Raw genomic sequence first — 19,519 nt, forward strand, 5'->3', positions numbered from 1 at the left:
TTCTCCCTTCAGGTGTAAGATAAAACTGTAAAAGTGCTAGATAAGATCCAGAGCATAAAATCACAGAATCATATGATAGTTTGGGTTAGAAGGGACCTTAAAGATCATCTCATTACAAACATACAGGTCTACAGATCAAAACTTTCCCAAAGACTGGAGGTCACTGAGTGCATCTAATATTTTTTTGTTAGTTACAAAGTTGAACTCATTTTAACTCATTATTTTACAACTGGGAAAATTAAAGCACTAAGAGAGCTAGAACACACCTTCTGAGGCAACCTGATTTTGAATGTCTGAGTTGGACATGCCTTTCAGATGCACTGAATATCTGGAAACTCTGTTAGAGCTAAGGAAAATTTGCCCTTGTTCAAAGCTATGTTAGCTGCCAGCCCAGGCTTGCCAATTTGAAAGAAAACACTACTACATTATAAAGCATAGCAGGATATGAATCTGAAACCAGTTACATTAACATTCCTGGTTTATTAAGTTCACTTTACTGCTGTTTTTGAGCACTGGGAGTGAGTGGCTCTGTTTCTGACTGCAAGAATAGCATTCAGAAATTTGCAATTAAACAGAAGTAAACAGCAACCCTGTGAAGAATTTTTTAGACTATATGGAGAAACAAAGTAACTAGTTATAAGTTCTGTAATTTTGGGTAGGTCAATACTGATGAGCTCAGTTTCCACAGCTTTATGCTCCAGTCTGATGGGAAGCCATGCACCTCTGTTAATAAAATGGGACGCCTAAACTCTGCTTCTTACTGGAGATGATGAATTTGAAAGGAATGGCATGCTAACATAGCAATAAAAACTTCTGGATCACCAGTTTTGTGTTTAGCAAGTATGGAATCTGAAGGAGACCCTCATAGTTACCAGTGGATTTTGTACCATGATCTGCTGTTTTTCATTCACCTGAATCACTGACCAGCATACATAATCTTGTGTACACGCATTGCGCAGTACAATTAAGCAAGCACCCAATAGCCTGATTTAATAGTAGAGTTTGATTTAGCAGGTTGGTGAACTCTCCATTGCAATAAAAGATGAGTCATTTTTATTGATCGTGGCAAAACAGCCTAGTGAGCCTTAACCAGGGTTTGTGAACATTTCCAAGCATGAGCTGCATATCAGTAGGACATATTCAAAGCAAGTATCTTGTCAAGAGGACAATTCCCAGTGCTACCCAGGGACTTAGAAGCTAAAATACTTCTAACAGAAAGACATTTAGCCTTGCTCAACAAAAAAAAAAACAAACAAAAAACAACCTCTAAGGTGAGGAAGTTGTGGAAAGCTTAGAGTATCAAGATTGTTGCCCAAAAACATGGTGGAATAAGAGCAAGGAAGCTTCTGTGGAAGCCTCTTAGGGTTCCAAAAGAAGAATGTCTTCCACACTGCCAAACCTGAGACTTGATTCTATCTCCAAAGGCTTTTGCTGCAGCGCAGGATATTTTGCAGCTGAATCAGGATAGAACCCATTAAGTCAATAACGCCAAAATTGTTTCCAGCAGCTGCCTGGCCCTCTTTTCTCTTTTTGTATCAAGTCAAAGGAAATGTAAGTAGAGAAAGCTTGGGTGTTTTGTAGTGCATTAATCTTAGATTCCTATGTAGTATATAAGAATAAATATACGTCTAGTAAGGAACTAGATCTTGTGGAACTTAATAAAGGATGCTCTCAGATCCAGATAAAAAGAAATAATTAGTTGCTAGTAAGAGGCTTGTTGATAAAACATTAAAAAAAAAAGTGTTTTAGGTGGAGAATAACATGAAGTATCTCAGGTTTGTGGTGGGAAAATCTTATAGTAGAGTCATTATAGTTTTAAAAGCTATATTTTAGTAGTTACCTTTTAATTAGTTATTAGTTATTATGAATAGTCCTAGAACTGTTCCTTAGTTCTAGAACAGGGTCTGGACACTTTTGTCCTGTGTGTTTTATATCTGCCAACAAAATCCTTACCCACAGCTGCATCTCCTGACTGTTAATGAAATACAATTAAACAGTTACAGGATCTTGTTAGCATAAATACAATACTTGGTGTATTGTTTAACTGATGGTACCTGGATAATTGCCAAACAAGGACTTTTTTTTTTCTGATGGTAAGTTATTATGAAGTAATTTGTCTTTTAAAATAGACTGCTTTATTGATAACTTTTGTCATGGCCTCATCTAGTGTGTTTGATTATGTAAAGGGTGAAAACTAAAGAGGTACACATGGGTTGATGGGAGTTATATGTCACATGAGATATGAAGGCCTGCTGTTATCTTTCTGAAGTGCAGCATGACACCATAACAACAGGTTGCTGCCTAGACTTCTGATGACATCTGGCAGGGTTATAGACAAACTGTAGACAAATTTAAAAAAAATAAAAAATAAAAAAAATCTGTGCAATATGTAAATACATATAATTGACTCCTTGTCCCTATCAAGCCAACATGAGTTAGTCCCGTTCTTCTTCTTCTGTCTTAATTAAACATGTAACATCTGTTGTGGAGGTGGGTTTATAGTGCCTGTCTGCCTGTAGTTGATGATACTGTTGCTTGCTTTTGCCTTTCTTCAAGTATTCAGAGGAAAACTAAGTTTGACCCAGTTAGTCTCTTTGGAATCAAATGTCGGGTTAAGTCTGTTACAACTGAAGAGGTAAGAGATAATGATCTTTGGACAGCTAACAAAAGATAAGACACACTGAAAGGTACATTCCAGAGAAAATGGAGTATGTTGTAGAGAAAACCTGCAGGTTGTGTTACTCAGAAACACAAGGTGAAGTGCTTTACTTCTGGGCAGAGCAGAATAAGGATGCTATTCTTTCTAAGTACAATTAGTGTGGACTTACAAAAGGAGGATCAGGCCTTACAAATCTGATATCCTCTTCTGGAGAGAGGAAAACTAAGTAAGTCACAGCAGCAAAACTATTGACATGATTAATCAAGACAAGGGGAAAGCTTTTCATACAGGAACATACAAAAGGCTTAATCCCAAACACAAGGAGTAAGGCAAATAAACAATTTAAGTGAATAAGAAGTTAGTTACAAGTTCAAGCTCAGAATGGTGCAAGACAGGATTACAAAGACTTGAAATGAATTACTGTAAGGCTGGAAAGAAAGAGGAACAGTGAGAAAGCTGAGCAAAAATAGTCTTTGACAACTGTGTTATTTCACAATTAACAGTCTCAGGGTTTCCAGCACAAGGATGTTGGTTCCCAATTCAGTAGAATCAGTTGCATCTCACATGACAAAGCAACAACTATAAACACGTGAAAGAAAAATGTTCATTGAATATTAGACATCTTTGAGGTCAGATAACTAGGTGTAATGAATTTAATTGATTATTAATGTTATTGACCCTGAACCATCCATCCTTCACAGCTATAAACATCTTCTTTTCCTTTGTGTCCCTACAGCATTCGTGACTGCTGGGAATGCTTCAGTGCTGGTGCTACTGGCAAGAACTTGAGAGAGAAAAGGCATGTCAGTTTTCTTGTGCTTTTAGCTCCCTCCTGAGAGCCTCAAAAACTGTCTGGAGGCAGTCCTTCAAAGCCTGACCACTTCCTAAGGCTGTGAATGCACATAAATTGTCAACAGCTCCAAAGGGCCAGCCTTCTCTGCTCTCTGTTTGCAGGCCAAAGATAGTTTTTAGATAGTTCCTCATAACATGATTAGGAGTATGACATATAACACCACTTCACTGTTTGAACAGTCATCCTAACTACTGAGAAAAGGCTATGGCTAGCTATCTCAGTGTGCAAGCATGACTACTTTTAAATAAAAGTAGCTTCAATCTGTTGGAAGGGCTCTCAGTCCCCCATTTTTGAGCTCCCAAGATATCGCTCCATCCACCAGCTGTGAGGTCAGGTGAAGATTCGTGTATCAGATCTGGTTAATTCACTTGCACTCTAGCTGTCAGTCAGCCCTACATCAGCATATTAGACTACACTGGTTCATAAAGGAATATTGGCAGACTACTCAGGCCCCTTCAGACTTAGCACTGCTCTCCCCTTTGGCCTTTCTGTCACCTTGTTAGGGAGCAGCTGATAACCTGGTCTCAAGACAAGTAGAAGTACCTGTCACCAGCTGGAACTGTTGGTCAGGGTCTCAATGGCATGGGCAGGGCTTACTGTCTGTGCCCAGCCCTCCATAGAGCATCCTGCATCCTGCCATTTCAGCTTCCTGGGGCAGCCAGCCCCTGCCCCAGTGATGCCATAGCAGAGGCACTCTTTGGCTGCCCTGACCACTGCTGGGGTCCAGGGTTGATGTTCCAGCAGCTCCTCCACTTGGCTGTACTAAGATGGTGAGAAAAGCTGAAGGAGCCATGTTATCTGCTGCTGCTATCTCTGTCAGAGCTGTGTTACAGAGATAGGATGCTGAAACCTGAGGTGTTCTGTATCATGAAGGGCATTATAATGAGTTTAAAAGAGATGAACCAAAGGATAGATAGATTTACTGTCTGATCAATTAACTCATAACTTCAAATTATTTTTTCTTTTCAGTTACGGGTATGTAGGTGGACTTATATTCCAAAAATGTTAATTAAATGGACTTGGATGAATGAATGTGTGGATGTATCACTGTGAGTTACTTCTTGAAAGAATGAAACTTCTTTCATTAGATGCATTATGTGACCTTAAACATCTGCCCTTGCCTCATGGAAGAGAAGGGTAGGGTATACTATTATTGCCCTACTCTTTTAGCAAAGACTGATGTGTCATGCTTTTGTATTATCTGTTACTACTGCTTTTCTCAATGCTGTTCTGCCTTCCTCTTCATCAGTCTTGACAGCACTACTCTTTCTGTTTTATGATACTTGAGGAATTTGGTCAATCCAAGATGTAATGCCATCCTCTCCCCCTCCCTCTCCCTTCCTTCTCCCTGTCTGCCTGCCCCTGCAACAAAGGCAGCGTTCTCAAGAGGTAAGTTTGTAGATTTCCAAAACTTCAGATAAGCCCTTACAAGTTTATAAAATACTGAAGGACACGTATTTGTGAAGAAAAACACGACTACAGTCTACATTCTTAGCCTGCCAAGGACTGTCAAGGATTTGGTACTATCTCTAGTTACTGCATTCTGGCATAGTGTGTCACTGGGCTGTGCAAAAGTCTTGGGTGTTTCTGTACTACAAATAATGGTGCTACTTATTACTAAATAAATCCCTGTAACAGTCTAGAATTCCCAGTAGAGACACTCCTTACAAAGGGCATGTAAACATGGGCACACTGAGTGGTTTACACTTGAGAAGCCGCATGACTGGGAAAAGAGAGAACTCTCAGATGACAACAATGAAAAGAGCAAAGTGCACGCGAATATTTGGTGTGCATGCTAGCAGAGCTGTAATAAGTCTGCTCAAAGAAGTGAAAAATTCTGGTTTGCTCCATTTATTCTGCTCTGCTGTCAGGGGAGGTTTAGGTTGAATATTAGAAAACGGTTCTTCTTCCCTAGGGTGGTTGGACACGGGAACAGGGAAGTACCCCGCTCCCCAGGGCAGCGGTCACAGCCCCACTCTGACAGAGAAATCAAGAAACGTTTCGACAGTGCTCTCAGGCACATGGGGTGGCCCTTGGGGATGGTGCTCTGCAAGGCCAGAAGCTGGACTCGATGATCCTTTTCATTCCATTCCAATTCAGCATGCTCTGTGCTTCAGTGAACCGGCCTTCTGCAGAACCAGTTGCACACCAGCTCCCTTCGCCGAGACGCTCCAGGACAGGGCAGTGCCCTCCCGCTGACCGCCGCTGCGGTCACTACGTGTCCGGCCCCGCCCCCCGCCGGCGGTGGCGCGCGGCGGCGGTGACGCCCCATAAATAACGGGGCGAGGCCGCCGCCCCCCCCGCAGCGGCGGCGGCGCCCGTGCCCGCGACCCTGCCCGTTCTCCAGTCGACGGCGGCTCCGGTTCCTGCTCCCGGGTGAGTACGGCCGGCCCGGTGCTCCGGCACGGCCCTGGGCGGCCGCGGCGGCGCTGGGCTGCTACCCGCCCCGCGGGTCTGACTCCGCAATATGGTGGAGCCGGCGGCGGAGCGGGCGGGGGTGCGGCCCCGTGCGCGGCGCTGACCGCCGGGCCGCCCCCGCTGCCACCGCGGCCCGGCGCGCTTCGGTGCGCTAGCCGAGGCTCGCCCGGACTAGAAGGTCCTGAGAGCCTCGTCCGCCCCTGGGAGCGGCGTTTGGAATGCCCCATCCCGGAAGCGGCCCGTGGAGGCACTTGGGAAAGCAGTGCGCCTTCCTGCTTTGGGTACCGAGGCGAGCCAGAGCGGGCGGCGCGGCTGCTGTGCCGCGCTGCTTTCTTGCACTTCTCCCCATAGCGAGAGGGGAGAGTAGGAATGAAGTTTGTGAAGTAGCCTGAGCGCTTTTCTCTCCAGTACTTGTTGTCTCTGAAATATGCTTGGACTTGAATTCTAGGCGTCTCTCTCACCTGCTTCAGAGGAGTGGATCCGACTTCAGCTAGAGCTGAACCTATTCAAGGGGTTTCTGAAACGGCACAAGATTCTAGTTGTCTTCCTTTTCTTTAGGAGTAGGAATAGCTTCACAGTTTATTGACTAGAATTCAAATGCATGCCCTGTGTGGATGGATTTTATGAGACACACTACGAACATTGAATAATCCTTAAAGTAACGGCCCTTCTTCCCTAAGAGGCCAGATTCTGTGCCGTTATCATCTTCCTTGTTCTGTAGTATGGTTTGCAGTTCATAGTGAAATCCAGCTGAACTCCCAAGTGATCTGACTTGTAATACTGTGTGTTACAAGTTCCTGAGGGTATTTAAATTCTTATTAAATGAAGGGAAAGCTTTGTTACTGCTGTAACCATTGTCTGTTACTTGTCTTGCTTGTTTCATGTACAATCTCATTACAGGCATTACTTTATCACATGTGTATGTTAATATGTGCAAATATGCCTGCAAAGTGTTAACAGGATGTCTTTGTCCTTGTTCTCCATTATGTAATGGGGAGAAGTTTTATTTTACCTCAGGTGGAATATTAACACATTCCTTTTTTGCTGTCATACTTATGAGACGGAAAACTGCTGTTGGCTCTTTGACAAACCTAGCAAAAGACCTTGTAAACCACAATCCTTTTGAGGACGGACTCCTAGTTTACCTTTTTGTTGCCTTCATTCATGCAGATTCTTCTGAAACTTAAGCATTATGTGAAATCATTAGTGGAAAAGGTGCTTCTTGAAGACGTAGTTCAGCCTGCACGTGTGCATAGGATGACAGTGTGCTTCAGTGTGTTCTCCTTACGTGGTACTGCAATACTCTGCCCCTTCTATAGGGTTATTGTGGGGAGAGCTGTTAGTATTTTCTCCATGGGAATACATGTTGGCATGCATGTTGAGTACTGTACATTTGTTGAATGACCAATGTTTGCAACTCATTTCAATGGGGAGTGTGTAATAATTTAGTCTAAATTAGCATAAGGAGATTTATTTTCTGCAGGAGGGAGATCCAATGCTCTCAGTGTCACAGGAATGCTAACTCCTTAGGAAGCAGAACAGAGTGAGCCTTAGGTGGGCTCCCTAGAAGATTTAATCTGATTAAAGTTGTTGGTGGATTCTTTGTTTGACTTGGACATAATAAAATAGATTTTTAGTGACTTCCAGGATGGCTTTTATTTGTCCTGGCTCAACAGATAAGTCTGTCGTAATTCTTCTAGAAAAAAATAAGTGACTCCATCTCCTGGTTTTTCATCAATGAACTGCTGTACCTCAAAGCCTATGTCGTGCATATGCTGTACTTGCGTTACCTAAATTAAGTTTTGGATTTGTAAATTGTTACAATACAATCTGATTTCTGTATGCATGAATGTGAACATCCTGGTTCCAGTAAATGGGGTGGATCACAGAAAGGTTGTTGGTTTTAAAGTTTGATGCTTAGAATGAGCAGATATGATGCCATAACTCATATATGTTTCTTTCACAGGCTGTGCAAGGTTCAAGACGTGAAAAAATGGCATTGGCAGCAATTGATCCACAGCAGGTATGTCTGAGTAAGTCCCATAATTTCTTTGTCTAGATCAGAAAAATAGGAGTCAAGTAACACCTTTCTCTTTTAAACAGAACATTGTATCAAGGGTTGCCAACCTTCCTTTGGTGAGCTCCACCTATGATATGGTGTCCACAGCTTACATCACCACAAAGGATAATCATCCTTATCTGAAGTCAGTATGTGAGATAGCAGAGAAAGGAGTGAAGACGATTACATCAGTAGCCATGACAAGTGCTATGCCTATCATTCAGAAACTGGAACCACAAAGTAAGGCAAAGATGAAGCTGTTCATAACTTTAGTTCAACTGATTGTTTTTTATATCCAGATGCACTTAACATGGTTTAACATGGTCATGCTGGTCTTGAATGCTGTTTTGGGTAGCTGACTGAACCTGTTGCCTGACTTGTTGCATAACTGATTACACATTGATAAGACTTTAAAAAACCCCGTAATAATCCAGAGTGAAAGCATATTCCAGCTTTCGTAATACTAAATTGATGGATGACTTTTGATATGTGAAGTTATTACGCAGTCTCTTGCTCAATACCTTCCTCACTTTTCACCTGGTTTCAAATGCTACTGCTGTATTTTCTTACACTGAGAACTAGTTAAATTTAGAAGCTGTGTCACAAGGTTGTTGTAACCAGAAGCCTGGTTTTATAGAATGGCAAAGGGCGAGTTATTTCAGCTTCTTCTACAAGTTGCTTGTGAATTATCAAATGAATTTTCTTTGCCTGCAAGAAGTTTTTTTCTTATATTGTAAATCTGCCTTGTTCTTTGGCTTCGCTGCCTCAAATCTCACTGAAAAGAGGAGGAAACTACTTCAAGGATATTGCATGAGTTCTTTTTCAAAACAAGTTTTCAGTTTGAGTTGTTTTACTTGGGGAAAAAATAATTAAAACCAGCTCTTGTAATTTCTTTTATAGTTGTAGTTGCCAACAACTATGCTTGTATAGGTCTAGACAAAATTGAAGAGAGACTGCCTATACTGAATCAACCCACTGACAAGGTAAGATCTTTCCGTTTATGTATGTTGAACAGGAGAACCATACACCCTTCTTTTCTATTATCACTAAAACCCCAGGGAGACACGTATCAAACGGCTGTGCCTGAAGCACAGCTTGGAAGCAAGGAGAGAATCAGAGATGTATCTGTAGGACTGTTCGTTGCCTTTGAGAGACCATTGAGTTGTTTGGTTTTTTTCCCCATTGTTTGAAATTGCCCACCACTTGACAACATCTTTCTATAGGTGCAGTTTACTGGTGGGTGTCTTTTAAAATGTGAGTCTTTGCCTCTTTCTTGCTCCATATGAAGCACCTAGATTACATTCACTGAAGTTTTTTGAGCTGAAAGCTGTGTGGCAGTCATGTTCTTTATTCTCTTGTACATATTTTTTCAGGGCAAATTTTCTTCTGGATAACCAATACTTGTACAGGCTTTAGCATAAATTTATTATTTCCTGGATTATGTAGCTCTCAACTAGCTAATACTTCTAGTAAATACAAGCATGTCCTATGGCAGGTTGTTGCCAATGCCAAGGATGTAGTTGTTGGAGCCAGAGAAGCTGTAACAACCACTGTGACTGGTGCCAAGGAAACTGTTGCTCACACAATCACTGGAGTTGTGGGCAAGACTAAAGAAGCAGTGCAAGACAGCGTAGAAATGACCAAGTCAGTTGTCAATGGCAGCATTAACACTGTCCTAGGAAGTCGTGTGGTGCAAATGGTGAGCAGCGGTGTGGACAGTGCTCTCACAAAATCAGAGACCCTTGTGGACCAGTATCTTCCACTTACAGAAGCAGAACTAGGTAAGACCAATTGAAGGTTTGATTTTGTTGGAATGATTATATTGGAGAGAAGCAAGCAATTATCTATTTATTGTTTGGTCATAGTGGGGAAGGGGGCACATGCTTCCCAAACTGGCTTTTGCCTTGCTGATTGTAGTAGCAGCATCTTCACAAGGAAGCAGAGTGAAAATAAAGATTTCTCTGAAAGGTGAAATTACATATTGGTGCTAAAGGACTACTCAACAAGCCCTGTATTCAGCTGTTACTAGGCAGATAAAATTGTCTCAGACCTCTTTAGTTTTCCTCCAGCTATGAATTTGCTTCCTTTCTGCATACCTAGAGAAAGAAGCTGCAAACGTTGAAGGCTTTGAAGTTGGAGTCCAAAAGCCAAGCTACTATGTTAGACTAGGATCCTTGTCTTCAAAGGTCCGTGCACGTGCCTACCAACAAGCCTTAAAAAAAGTTAGAGATGCTAAACAGAAAAGCCAGGAGACAATCTCTCAGCTCAATTACACTGTTAGTCTGGTAAGTTTAAGCTTTCACCTGATATATAAAAAACATATGTTGGCCTTGGTTTAGAGTGAAGAAAACAGCCAAAAGAGTCACAGGAAAACAGGGATTGCTCTCTGATTAAATGCATAAATACATTATTACATGTATTATGTGTATTACATTAAATACAAAGAATTTGCCATTAAGAGATTTTGGAGAGTTCTAAATCAGGCTAAGATGTGAACTAATGAGCAATTGTATGTAACTGCACTGCAGAAAAAGAAGTGAACATGTTTGAATTTATTCCTGTTTTTTAGTGCTGGTTTTGATACATAATTCATTCAGTGAAGGAAGTGTTATGCAATTTAGAAACACAACAACCTTTTTATTAGTAAAATTTCAAATTCTTTTGGGACTTGCTCTATAGCTGCTTCTATCTCTGAGCGCTTCTGGTACTTCATAGTCTTATCCCAGCAAATACCTTTATGTACATGACAAACTGCACATAGAGTCATGGCCTAGACACTTTCAATTCCTCGGGAAATAGCTGAGGCAGAGGGGAACACTACATAACATCTTAAAACTGCTTTCAGTTTTCAGTTCTTTGATGCGACTAAACACACTCTTACACTCCCCAAAGTTATTTATACTGATTTTATGAAGTATTTTAAAAGACAGTTACAAAACAGTCAAGGTAGAGAAGCCCTAAAGCATCTGTTTGGACTCTTGGCTCTACTTCCTTATTTGGCTGTATTTCAGATCGAGTATGCCAGGAAGAATGTGAATAGTGCCAATAAGAAACTTCTTGGTGCTCAGGAAAAGCTTTATCAGTCCTGGGTAGAATGGAAGAAAAATACAGGCCAAAGTGATGGTGATGATCTGCGTAGTGCTGAGGTAAATAGATGTAAATGTACACTAGAAATAAATGTATTGTATCCCATCAAGGTCATGGCAAGCTAACAGTCCCTGAAGTGTGCAACAGAGAGGCTGGATGCTGAAGCTGAGGGCAGATGACTTCCGAGAAGTAGGAGACCTGAACTCTTTAAATAAGCGTACTTCATGCAAACCCTGTGGGGTTCGTTCTCCTCTCTTGAGAATGTTCATCCTGTTTAGCATGTGAACCCGTGTTGGGATATCTGTATATAGATTAGCTAGAAACCATTTATGTGATGTGTCCAGATCAGAAATAATGATATGTCAGCAGTTTCAGGCACAGACTCACTGAGTCCTGCACATAGCTTTCAGGGATAGTTCATTGATTAGAATGTACTTACCTGCTGTGACTTGTTATCCAGAGTTGAAACAAGAATCTGCTTGACTGTCACTGGGTAGAAGCTATCAGTTTCTTTTCACAAAGTACTTGATTGCTGAAGAAATACCAAGTTTCTTCTAAGTCTTTGATGCTTCAGACTTAAAATCTGGTTTATTATCTGCTATGGCTTTATTTCTCTTACATCCCCTTTGCTTCTTTAAGTATCTTGATCAACATAAAGCTGCTACAGTCATAAGAAGACACTAATGTGCTGTTATGCTTGTTCTTTCTAGCACATTGAGTCAAGAACTCTAGCTATTGCACGGAGCCTCACTCAGCAGCTTCAGACCACCTGCCTCACACTGGTCTCAAGCCTACAGGGGCTGCCACAGAATGTACAGGATCAGGTTTACAGTGTTGGGTCAATGGCAGGTGATGTCTACCAGAGCTTTCGGTCAGCATCCTCCTTCCAAGAATTATCAGACAGCTTTATTGCAGCCAGCAAAGGACAGCTGAAGAAAATGAAGGAGTCTCTGGATGATGTGATGGATTATCTTGTTAACAACACACCGCTCAACTGGCTGGTAGGTCCCTTTTACCTACAACTGCCTGGCATTCAGCATGCTGAAAGCAAAGGTGAAGGGGAGGAAAGTTCCAGCCAGAAAGACAAACAGCCTGAACACACTACTGAATAAACTGCGTAGCAAGCATGTACTCTGCTGACTGACCAAATAAGTGGCCTTACTAAGTGTAGCTGTCAAAAAAATCCATTTTCACCATTTTTTGGTGAACAGTCTATAAATACAGGAATAGGGGAATCTACAGGCCAGGAAACTTACACATGGGCTGTTTTGTCCTGTGTAGTTAAGCTATCCTTAAAAATTCAAACTAAACTCAAGTGCCTAATTATGGGCAGCTGACAGTTGTCAAGACACCCTGTTTGTCTGTCAAACCCTCATTGTGTTTCAGTGGTATTAATAGTCTAAATGAAATCCACCATAGCTTTGATTTGCTGCTTAATTTCTCCCAGAATGATATGAAAGCCTTACGTACTATGAAATGCATTTAAAAGTTCTACAGTCTAGCTATTTACACTTAAATGCTATGATTGCTTCAGATCATACATTTGATAATTGTGCATCTGACTATCTCAGATTCTATTGCTACATAATTCATGACAAAAGTTCTGTGAGTATAGAATGCCAAAGCTGAAAGTGGGGTTTCTGAATGAGTCAGCTGGAGTTAAATGCTGTTACAGTTTTAACATTAACTGTATAAACTTAAGTATTTTATAACACAATAACTTGACCACAGAATTATAGAATATTTCAAGCTGGAGTGGACCCGTAAGTGTCACCAAGTTTGACTCCTACTCATTGCAGGACTACCTAAAAACTGAAAAACTAAACCTTATGACTAAAAGCATCATCTAGATGCTTCATGAACACTGTTCCAGTGACTGACCAAATAATTATAAACAATTTTTTTTAATATGCAGTATAAAAGAAGATTCATGCTGTTTGTACCCAGGTGCCTGCTGTTGTGAGTGTGTGTTTTTGTAGCCATTGTTTTGTAACTCATTTTTGTATGTTAGTAATAAATGCTTTAGTAGCCAAAGCCTGTCTCCTTTGTTTTAAAACAATCTAACTTGCTCTTCTGTGACTCCCTCAAACTGGGTCCAGCAGAAAGCAAGTTTGACATGCAGATGAAGTAGATGTGCATTGAAAGTGTTTGTGTATGTATTGATAGATAGATGAGATTCTGCTGCAGCATTTCCTTCCTTTTGGATTTCTGTGTATCTGTCCAGTGAGTCTTAGCTTTACTGATGCTTTTGTTGATCCTTGCTGTTGTGACCTTTAAAGATGACCTAAGCTGTGAGCTGATGGATGTTCTAATATTGAAAAGAGATGGATATGGACAAAAGAATCCTCTCCTCCCTTCACAGTAGGTGTTGTGTGTGGCTATCTACCAGCTTTGTCTTCTGACTCCCTATAAACAGTTTTTACTTCTCAGCTGCATCACCAGTTTTAACTTGACTTTATTTGTTCTCTTGAACTTGAGTGACAAATCTATGTTTACATTCAACTACTTCAGTGGAATTACTTGTTCTCAGTAAGTCCTGTGAACCCCTCCACTGGAAAAGAAGTAGTTACTAAGAAATAAGCTTTCTTGCGTTAGTGCTGTCCAGGTAAGTTGTATCTTTTTTTTCTGATGCATGCCCTATACAACTTGGGGTTGCAATCATCTAGTGTTGTAGTGCCAGCCACCATTTTCAAAGAAGTGACAAAGCAGTATAAGGCAAAAATGCGGTTCAAAGAAAGGCTATCACATAGCCGCACACTGCTACATGGAACAAATGCCTCCACTTGGCATGATTTAGGCACTAAAGCAAATTATACGCTGTCCAGCCTTCTAATGTGAGTGGGTTAGCTGTTAGATCAGGGTTGGCCTAGAAGTGTGAGGAAGACTGGTTTAAGCACAATATTAAATGAAACTGTAGAGAAACAGGATTGCAGGTAAAGATTCTGTAATTTACAATGTTTAATACTCACTTTATATAAGGGAGGTGTTTAACATGAAATCAACATGAGATGGTGAGACTCCTTTCCATCTAGGGTCTGAGTTAAGACTTCTGGAGACATAGTGCTTTCAGGAATTAATTTATTTTAAAGTTTACTATTACATAGGCCCAGTGAGAATTTTATTTCCATTTGCAATAATACCCATAGAATGCATCCACTATTGTAGGTGTGCTCAGGAACTGAGCTGGATGGAACTAATTAGGTGTAGAAGGAGTGGGCTGTTCAAAGAAGGGAATTCCTATTCTATGTGTGCTTTAAAGTCTTATTACTCTGGGACTTCATCCTGAGGTGATCTATCAAATAAGATACTCAAACTTTTTTTTTAAGGACTGAGAAGTAAACAACATCATCTAGCATTAGTGCAGATGCAGTACACTGTGTCTGTTCTGTCTTGTGTTACTGGTTTGTATTCTTGCATGGCTGTCCAGCTTTACTAAATTGCAGTAAGCAGATGAAGTAGAATGCAAGGAAAAGTTGCTACCAGCCTAGACCTTCAAAGCACTTCTTCCTTACCATGTGCTGTAGGGTGACTTCTGTTCAAAAGTTACTTGGACTTCTGGCAGCTGACCTATAACTGGTGGCTGCAAACAGAGCAAGGCCTGGTTAAATGCTTACCTAATGGCTGGTCTCCTGTGTCATGGTGTTGTGGTAGGTGCTTGTTTTGTTGGATGCTGCCTGCCCTCCCCCCAAACTTTTTTAAGTTTCTATCCACACATGCACAGCCCCCCATCCCCCATCAGAATTGGGAAGACTCTTCTCTAGAGGAAGGTGCTTCCCACAGATAAAGACGGGAAAGCTGAGTTACTGACATCTTACCTTTTTCTCTCCAGCTGCATGTATTCAACATCTCAGCTGCACTGCACAGAAGCTTTCTTCCTCTTAGTCCAAAATCACATTTGAGAATATAGCTTGGGCTAGAAAATTTTGAGGTTTCTCTGAAAACTTTTAGAAATGGTAAGACCAGATGTGTTGAAAATGACAGGAAGCAGATTCAACCATTTTCAGCAAGGCAGGTAAACTCGACTAAATGGAAGAATGTCAAAGGCTGCTAGTTGCAGAAAACCTGGGATAGTAATGGTTATAATACTAACATCATTATCACTTGTAAGGTTATTTAGGGTTTATTTAGAATTCAGAAAATTACTTTTTCTCTTCTAGAGATCGCTCAAAAATTGTTCATGCTAGTTGACACTTTCCAGGTGCATTTAACAGAGAACTATTATTCTATCATTGCTGATAATAGTTTTCTAGAAAACCTTTCAATATAAGCATTTGTGAATAGCTCCATATGGTATGCAAGTTTTGCAAACATTTTTATAGCATTGGTCAAGCCCAAATTACAAGATTTGTGTAAGGCCTGGAGTTGCAGCTAGGTTGCCTCAATCTAAAAAAAGTGTAAAGCTTTGGAAATATCTCTTATTCTTCAAGATTAATATTTTTGCAATCTTTTCCAAAATTCAACTTAGGTAATATTTTATAGCTAATAAAATCTGTGAAAGGATTTGGGAACAACTGATAAATTATTTCTCACTATTTAAAAAAAGCAGTAACTACCACTAAAAAGCTCTTTTAAACCTTCATAATTAAAAAGATGAAACAAAACTGAACTTGTTTTAAAGTATGCTTGGTTATTAATTTGCATGATCAGAGAGTCTTACATAAAGTAGCTTGCTGGAGGTGTTGTGGACAGTGTTTTGATAAATAAATTTCATTTCATTTATTGCCAATTCATGGCAATTTTATTTCTTTTGGATAAAACAGTCTCTGATGGCTAAAAATAAGCACTTGTTTTGAAAGTTCACAGAATGAGAACACTGTGTCAAAATGCTAGTGGCTCAGGTCTAAAATCTTAGCAAGAAGAAAATGGATTGAAGTTAGAATTGACATTAACATTTATATATGTGTCCTGGGGTGACTGCAAAAGACAGCAAAATGCCAAAGTAGTTTTTGGCACTGTTTTATGTGGGGATGTTGCAAGTATTATATCTTTGTAAATGATATACTGAATCATGAAGAGAAATTGCATGAAGGAGTTATATCTGGTCTTACTCTTTTATTGCAAGAATTGCTAGGAAGTTGAAAGAAAGCAGTGAGTCAACTGTGAAAAGTGGTGTGGAAGCAAGGGTCTTTTACATAAGCAATCTCATAACACCAAGGGCTTGGCATTGTTTTAGTTAGACTGGTGCAGATGTCAGAATATGTGATTCTAATACAATTTAGCACAGTCAAAACGGAGATGAATCATATTGACATCCAGTCTGTTTTACTCATGCTGAGATACACTGCAATTTGAAGTTCTTTCATGGCTATCAAAAAATTTACTATTACATTAAAGGAGTCAAGTTCTTCTGCTGCATGCATTAAGGAGATGAAGAAGGCAGAAACTTAAATGTGAGCAATTACTCTGTTGCCACTAAGAATAAAATGGTTATAAGTAATAAAAACCTCTTAAATGTATAACAGAGAAAATTCTTACTGGTCAGACACACTTAAAAAACATGGCTGTGTCCTGGTCAGTTTAAATATATATAACCATCCATTTGGGCACATTCTTATTTGTAAGAATGTATTTTGCAACAATGTATTTGTATACTGCAGTATGAAATACAAGATCACGTGCTGATAATGGGAAAACTTGTTGCTTTCTCTAAGTGCAGTAATGAGAGTTTTAGGAAAACTGCCATAAGCAGAAAGATGGAAAATAATTATTTCTGGTAGAAAGATGTGTTTCCTCCATTCTTAGTGCCTTTTGATCTTTTGGGAAACTAAAATTACTGATGTTATTTTGATCAAACTTAAATTCTCAAAGTGGTCCACACATTTCATGGTATCCACAATAGTTCCTGGTTAGTTACATGCTGCTTAAGTTCTTCTAAAGATCAATTTAAATAAATAACTAGTATTTAAAAGATCCCTGGGTGTCCAATGAATACCTATTCTGTAAGACCAGTAAATTAACATGTAGAGCTTCTGTGTTGAGCACAGCCTAGTAGCTGAAGCAGTACTCCCTTTATTTGATACATTGTCAGCCCTCCTGCCCTGCCTTCATAACAGGCAAAGCATAGATTTTTACTGCTTACTGTCTCATTAAAGTAAGTCATAAGGTGTTTTGTAGTTAGGGAATGCATTAAAAATGCCACTTCAGTCGGTGCTGAGCTTAAGTTACAGAAATGCCTACAAGCTGCTGTTGCTTTGAACAGAAACAGTCCTGTCAAAATGCAGCAGTAGTTATTTGCTGATACTGTGTCTGGCTCCAAGTATGTCACATCACCAACATTAAAACTAACCATAAATAATATTACAGATATGAGTATTTTTCACCTGGGGCAAAAAAACTTATAAGTAAATTGCTTAATTTTATCCTATTTTTCAGAAGTGCCTAAGTAATCTAAGTCCTACAAAGGGGACTTAAGGGTTGGGACTTAAGCTCCTAAGTGTCTTAGACAACATTTTTAGAAGTCTGCAACATCCATGTATCCACTGATGTCTCTCTGGCAATTCCTGAAACCCTGTGCTGCTTAGCAGTACAGAATACGCACAGTTAAAATGGAGGCCAAAGTGACATTGCAGTTCCAGGTTTTGGTTTCATAAAAAAAATGTCTGATGCAGACGTTGGCATCCAGAGCAACACAGCAATCCCTATCAATCTCCTCAGGGCAGATTACTTTGTATAGTCCATTGCTTCTGTGAAAAGAAGAAAGGTAAAATTAGTTTTAAAACCTCCTTTCTTAATTTTCCAGTCACCAGTTTCACTAAATTTAGTCCACTGCATTCAGCTCTTGTCCATCTCTACTATATAAAGTCCTACCTTCTAAGCAACTGATTTCCATCTTGTGTTGTATTTGATTGATCTGTCTTAATGGTTCGTGTTTTCTATATGTCTGAACATATTTCAATCTGTAATCAGGATGTTTGGTCTGATTTCTGGAGGTGCTGAGCATCTTTGTATCCTGTCATCAGTGAAGGAGTACTGCACAAATCTGTTTAGTTTTACTTTTAAATTGATTGAAATTTCATTCCTACACAGGTTCCAGATTTCACTATTACAGACCTGTCTTCAGAGTCAGATGATGTACCCGACATTTTGGATTTGGACGAAGAGGATCAACAGGATTTTTCACGCACAAATGGTCCTTACACTACAGGGCAAAGAGCTGAATAGAGAAGCATAAAAATGTCTTTTTGATACAGTGTACCTTTGCCATGTTTAATTTAGATTTCTCCTTTTTAAAGATGATCCTGCCTAGTTTAGGGATTATGGGGATATTTTATTATTTTTTTTAATCAGTACTGTTTCACTTAGCTGCATCAAAAATCTGGGTTTTTCAATGTAAGGAATGCACGCTACATTAATTGGTTAGCATGGGTGTCAGGTTCCCATTCTGCAAGCCAGGTATAGCCTAACCAGTGTAACCAACTAATCTGACCTTTGTGGATGATTTGTTCTTCTGCTGGTAGCAGCCATGAGAATACCCCAGTGCTTTGCATAAAGGGCTGCCAACAAAAGGAGTTGATGAGGATTTGCCCACCAAATTTCCCCTTTCAGTCTACGTGAAAAGCAGTGCTGCATCTACCTCTTTGCTGCTGGAAGGGGTAAGAGACTTTGTCTATCTCAGATTTTCTCAGGTTCTTTCGTTAGGCTCTGTACCTACAGAGCTTAGAAGCTTAGAGCTTTCCTTTGGCAAGAGTGCTTTATGCACAAAAGGTCTTCCTTTCTTTCCACTTGCCTTCTGTGTGCAAATATTTTGGCATGATGTCATGATTTGTCATGATGCTATCAGTTGTGGCGCCTGAGACTAAAAGGGAGTAAATGCTTCAATATTAAAGTATTTTGGGTATAAGGACAGCATTTAAATAAGGAAGCGAAAGAGACTGTAAAAAGAAAGGAGAAATAGAGAGTAAAGAGATAAAGACTTCGGATAAAAGAAAACTTGGGAAAAAAGAAGGAATTGAATGTGAGTTCTGGTGACAGTGGTTTTTAAAAAATCTTTTAATAAAATCTCACTCAGTTATTTGCTAAGGGCTGGTGAGTCTGCATTTGCTCGCACACAGTAACTTCTCTAGGAGCTGGGGAGAGTGGGAACGGGACTGGAGGCGCACTTGTTAACATTTCTTTGCGAGGAGGAGGCCGAAGTGCTGTCGCAGAGACCTCTCGGTGTCGTCGGTGTGCCGGCGGCGCAGTCACGGGAGTTGCGGCAGAGCGCCGCTCTGCTGCGGCCGCGGGCACGGCGCTGCGCCCTCATCCTGGGACACCTGTCGTGAGGGCCTGTAAATCTGGTCACTGAAATGCCTTGGAATAAAAGTTTGAACCGCACAGCCCTCTTGCCGGTGCGAGTTTTTCTTGTTAGGGCTTAGGGTTGTTTTTCTGTTTTTTTTTCTGGGGGGGGGGGTGGCGGGGGGGCTTATTTTGGCTTAGTTTTTCTCACCGATTGCAAAATGCCTAT

General features: G+C 40.4%; 1 protein-coding gene across 1 annotated transcript; it reads left to right on the forward strand.

Annotated features, from left to right (window-relative positions):
• Positions 1-5,788: 5,788 nt before the first annotated feature.
• PLIN2 (perilipin 2) lies at positions 5,789-19,095 on the forward strand. The gene is made up of 9 exons (XM_014252280.2): positions 5,789-5,888; positions 7,897-7,953; positions 8,034-8,229; positions 8,890-8,972; positions 9,485-9,770; positions 10,090-10,274; positions 11,001-11,135; positions 11,787-12,077; positions 18,103-19,095. The coding sequence occupies exons 2-9, from the start codon at positions 7,924-7,926 to the stop codon at positions 18,235-18,237; spliced, it is 1,341 nt and encodes a 446-aa protein (XP_014107755.1). The 5' UTR covers positions 5,789-5,888; positions 7,897-7,923; the 3' UTR covers positions 18,238-19,095.
• The last annotated feature ends 424 nt before the right edge of the window (positions 19,096-19,519 follow it).

This window comes from Pseudopodoces humilis, chromosome 4 (assembly GCF_049639895.1).
Source record: "Pseudopodoces humilis isolate 2021_Gansu_Grassland_sample_001 chromosome 4, ASM4963989v1, whole genome shotgun sequence".
In the NCBI taxonomy this organism is placed as follows: Eukaryota; Metazoa; Chordata; class Aves; order Passeriformes; family Paridae; genus Pseudopodoces; species Pseudopodoces humilis.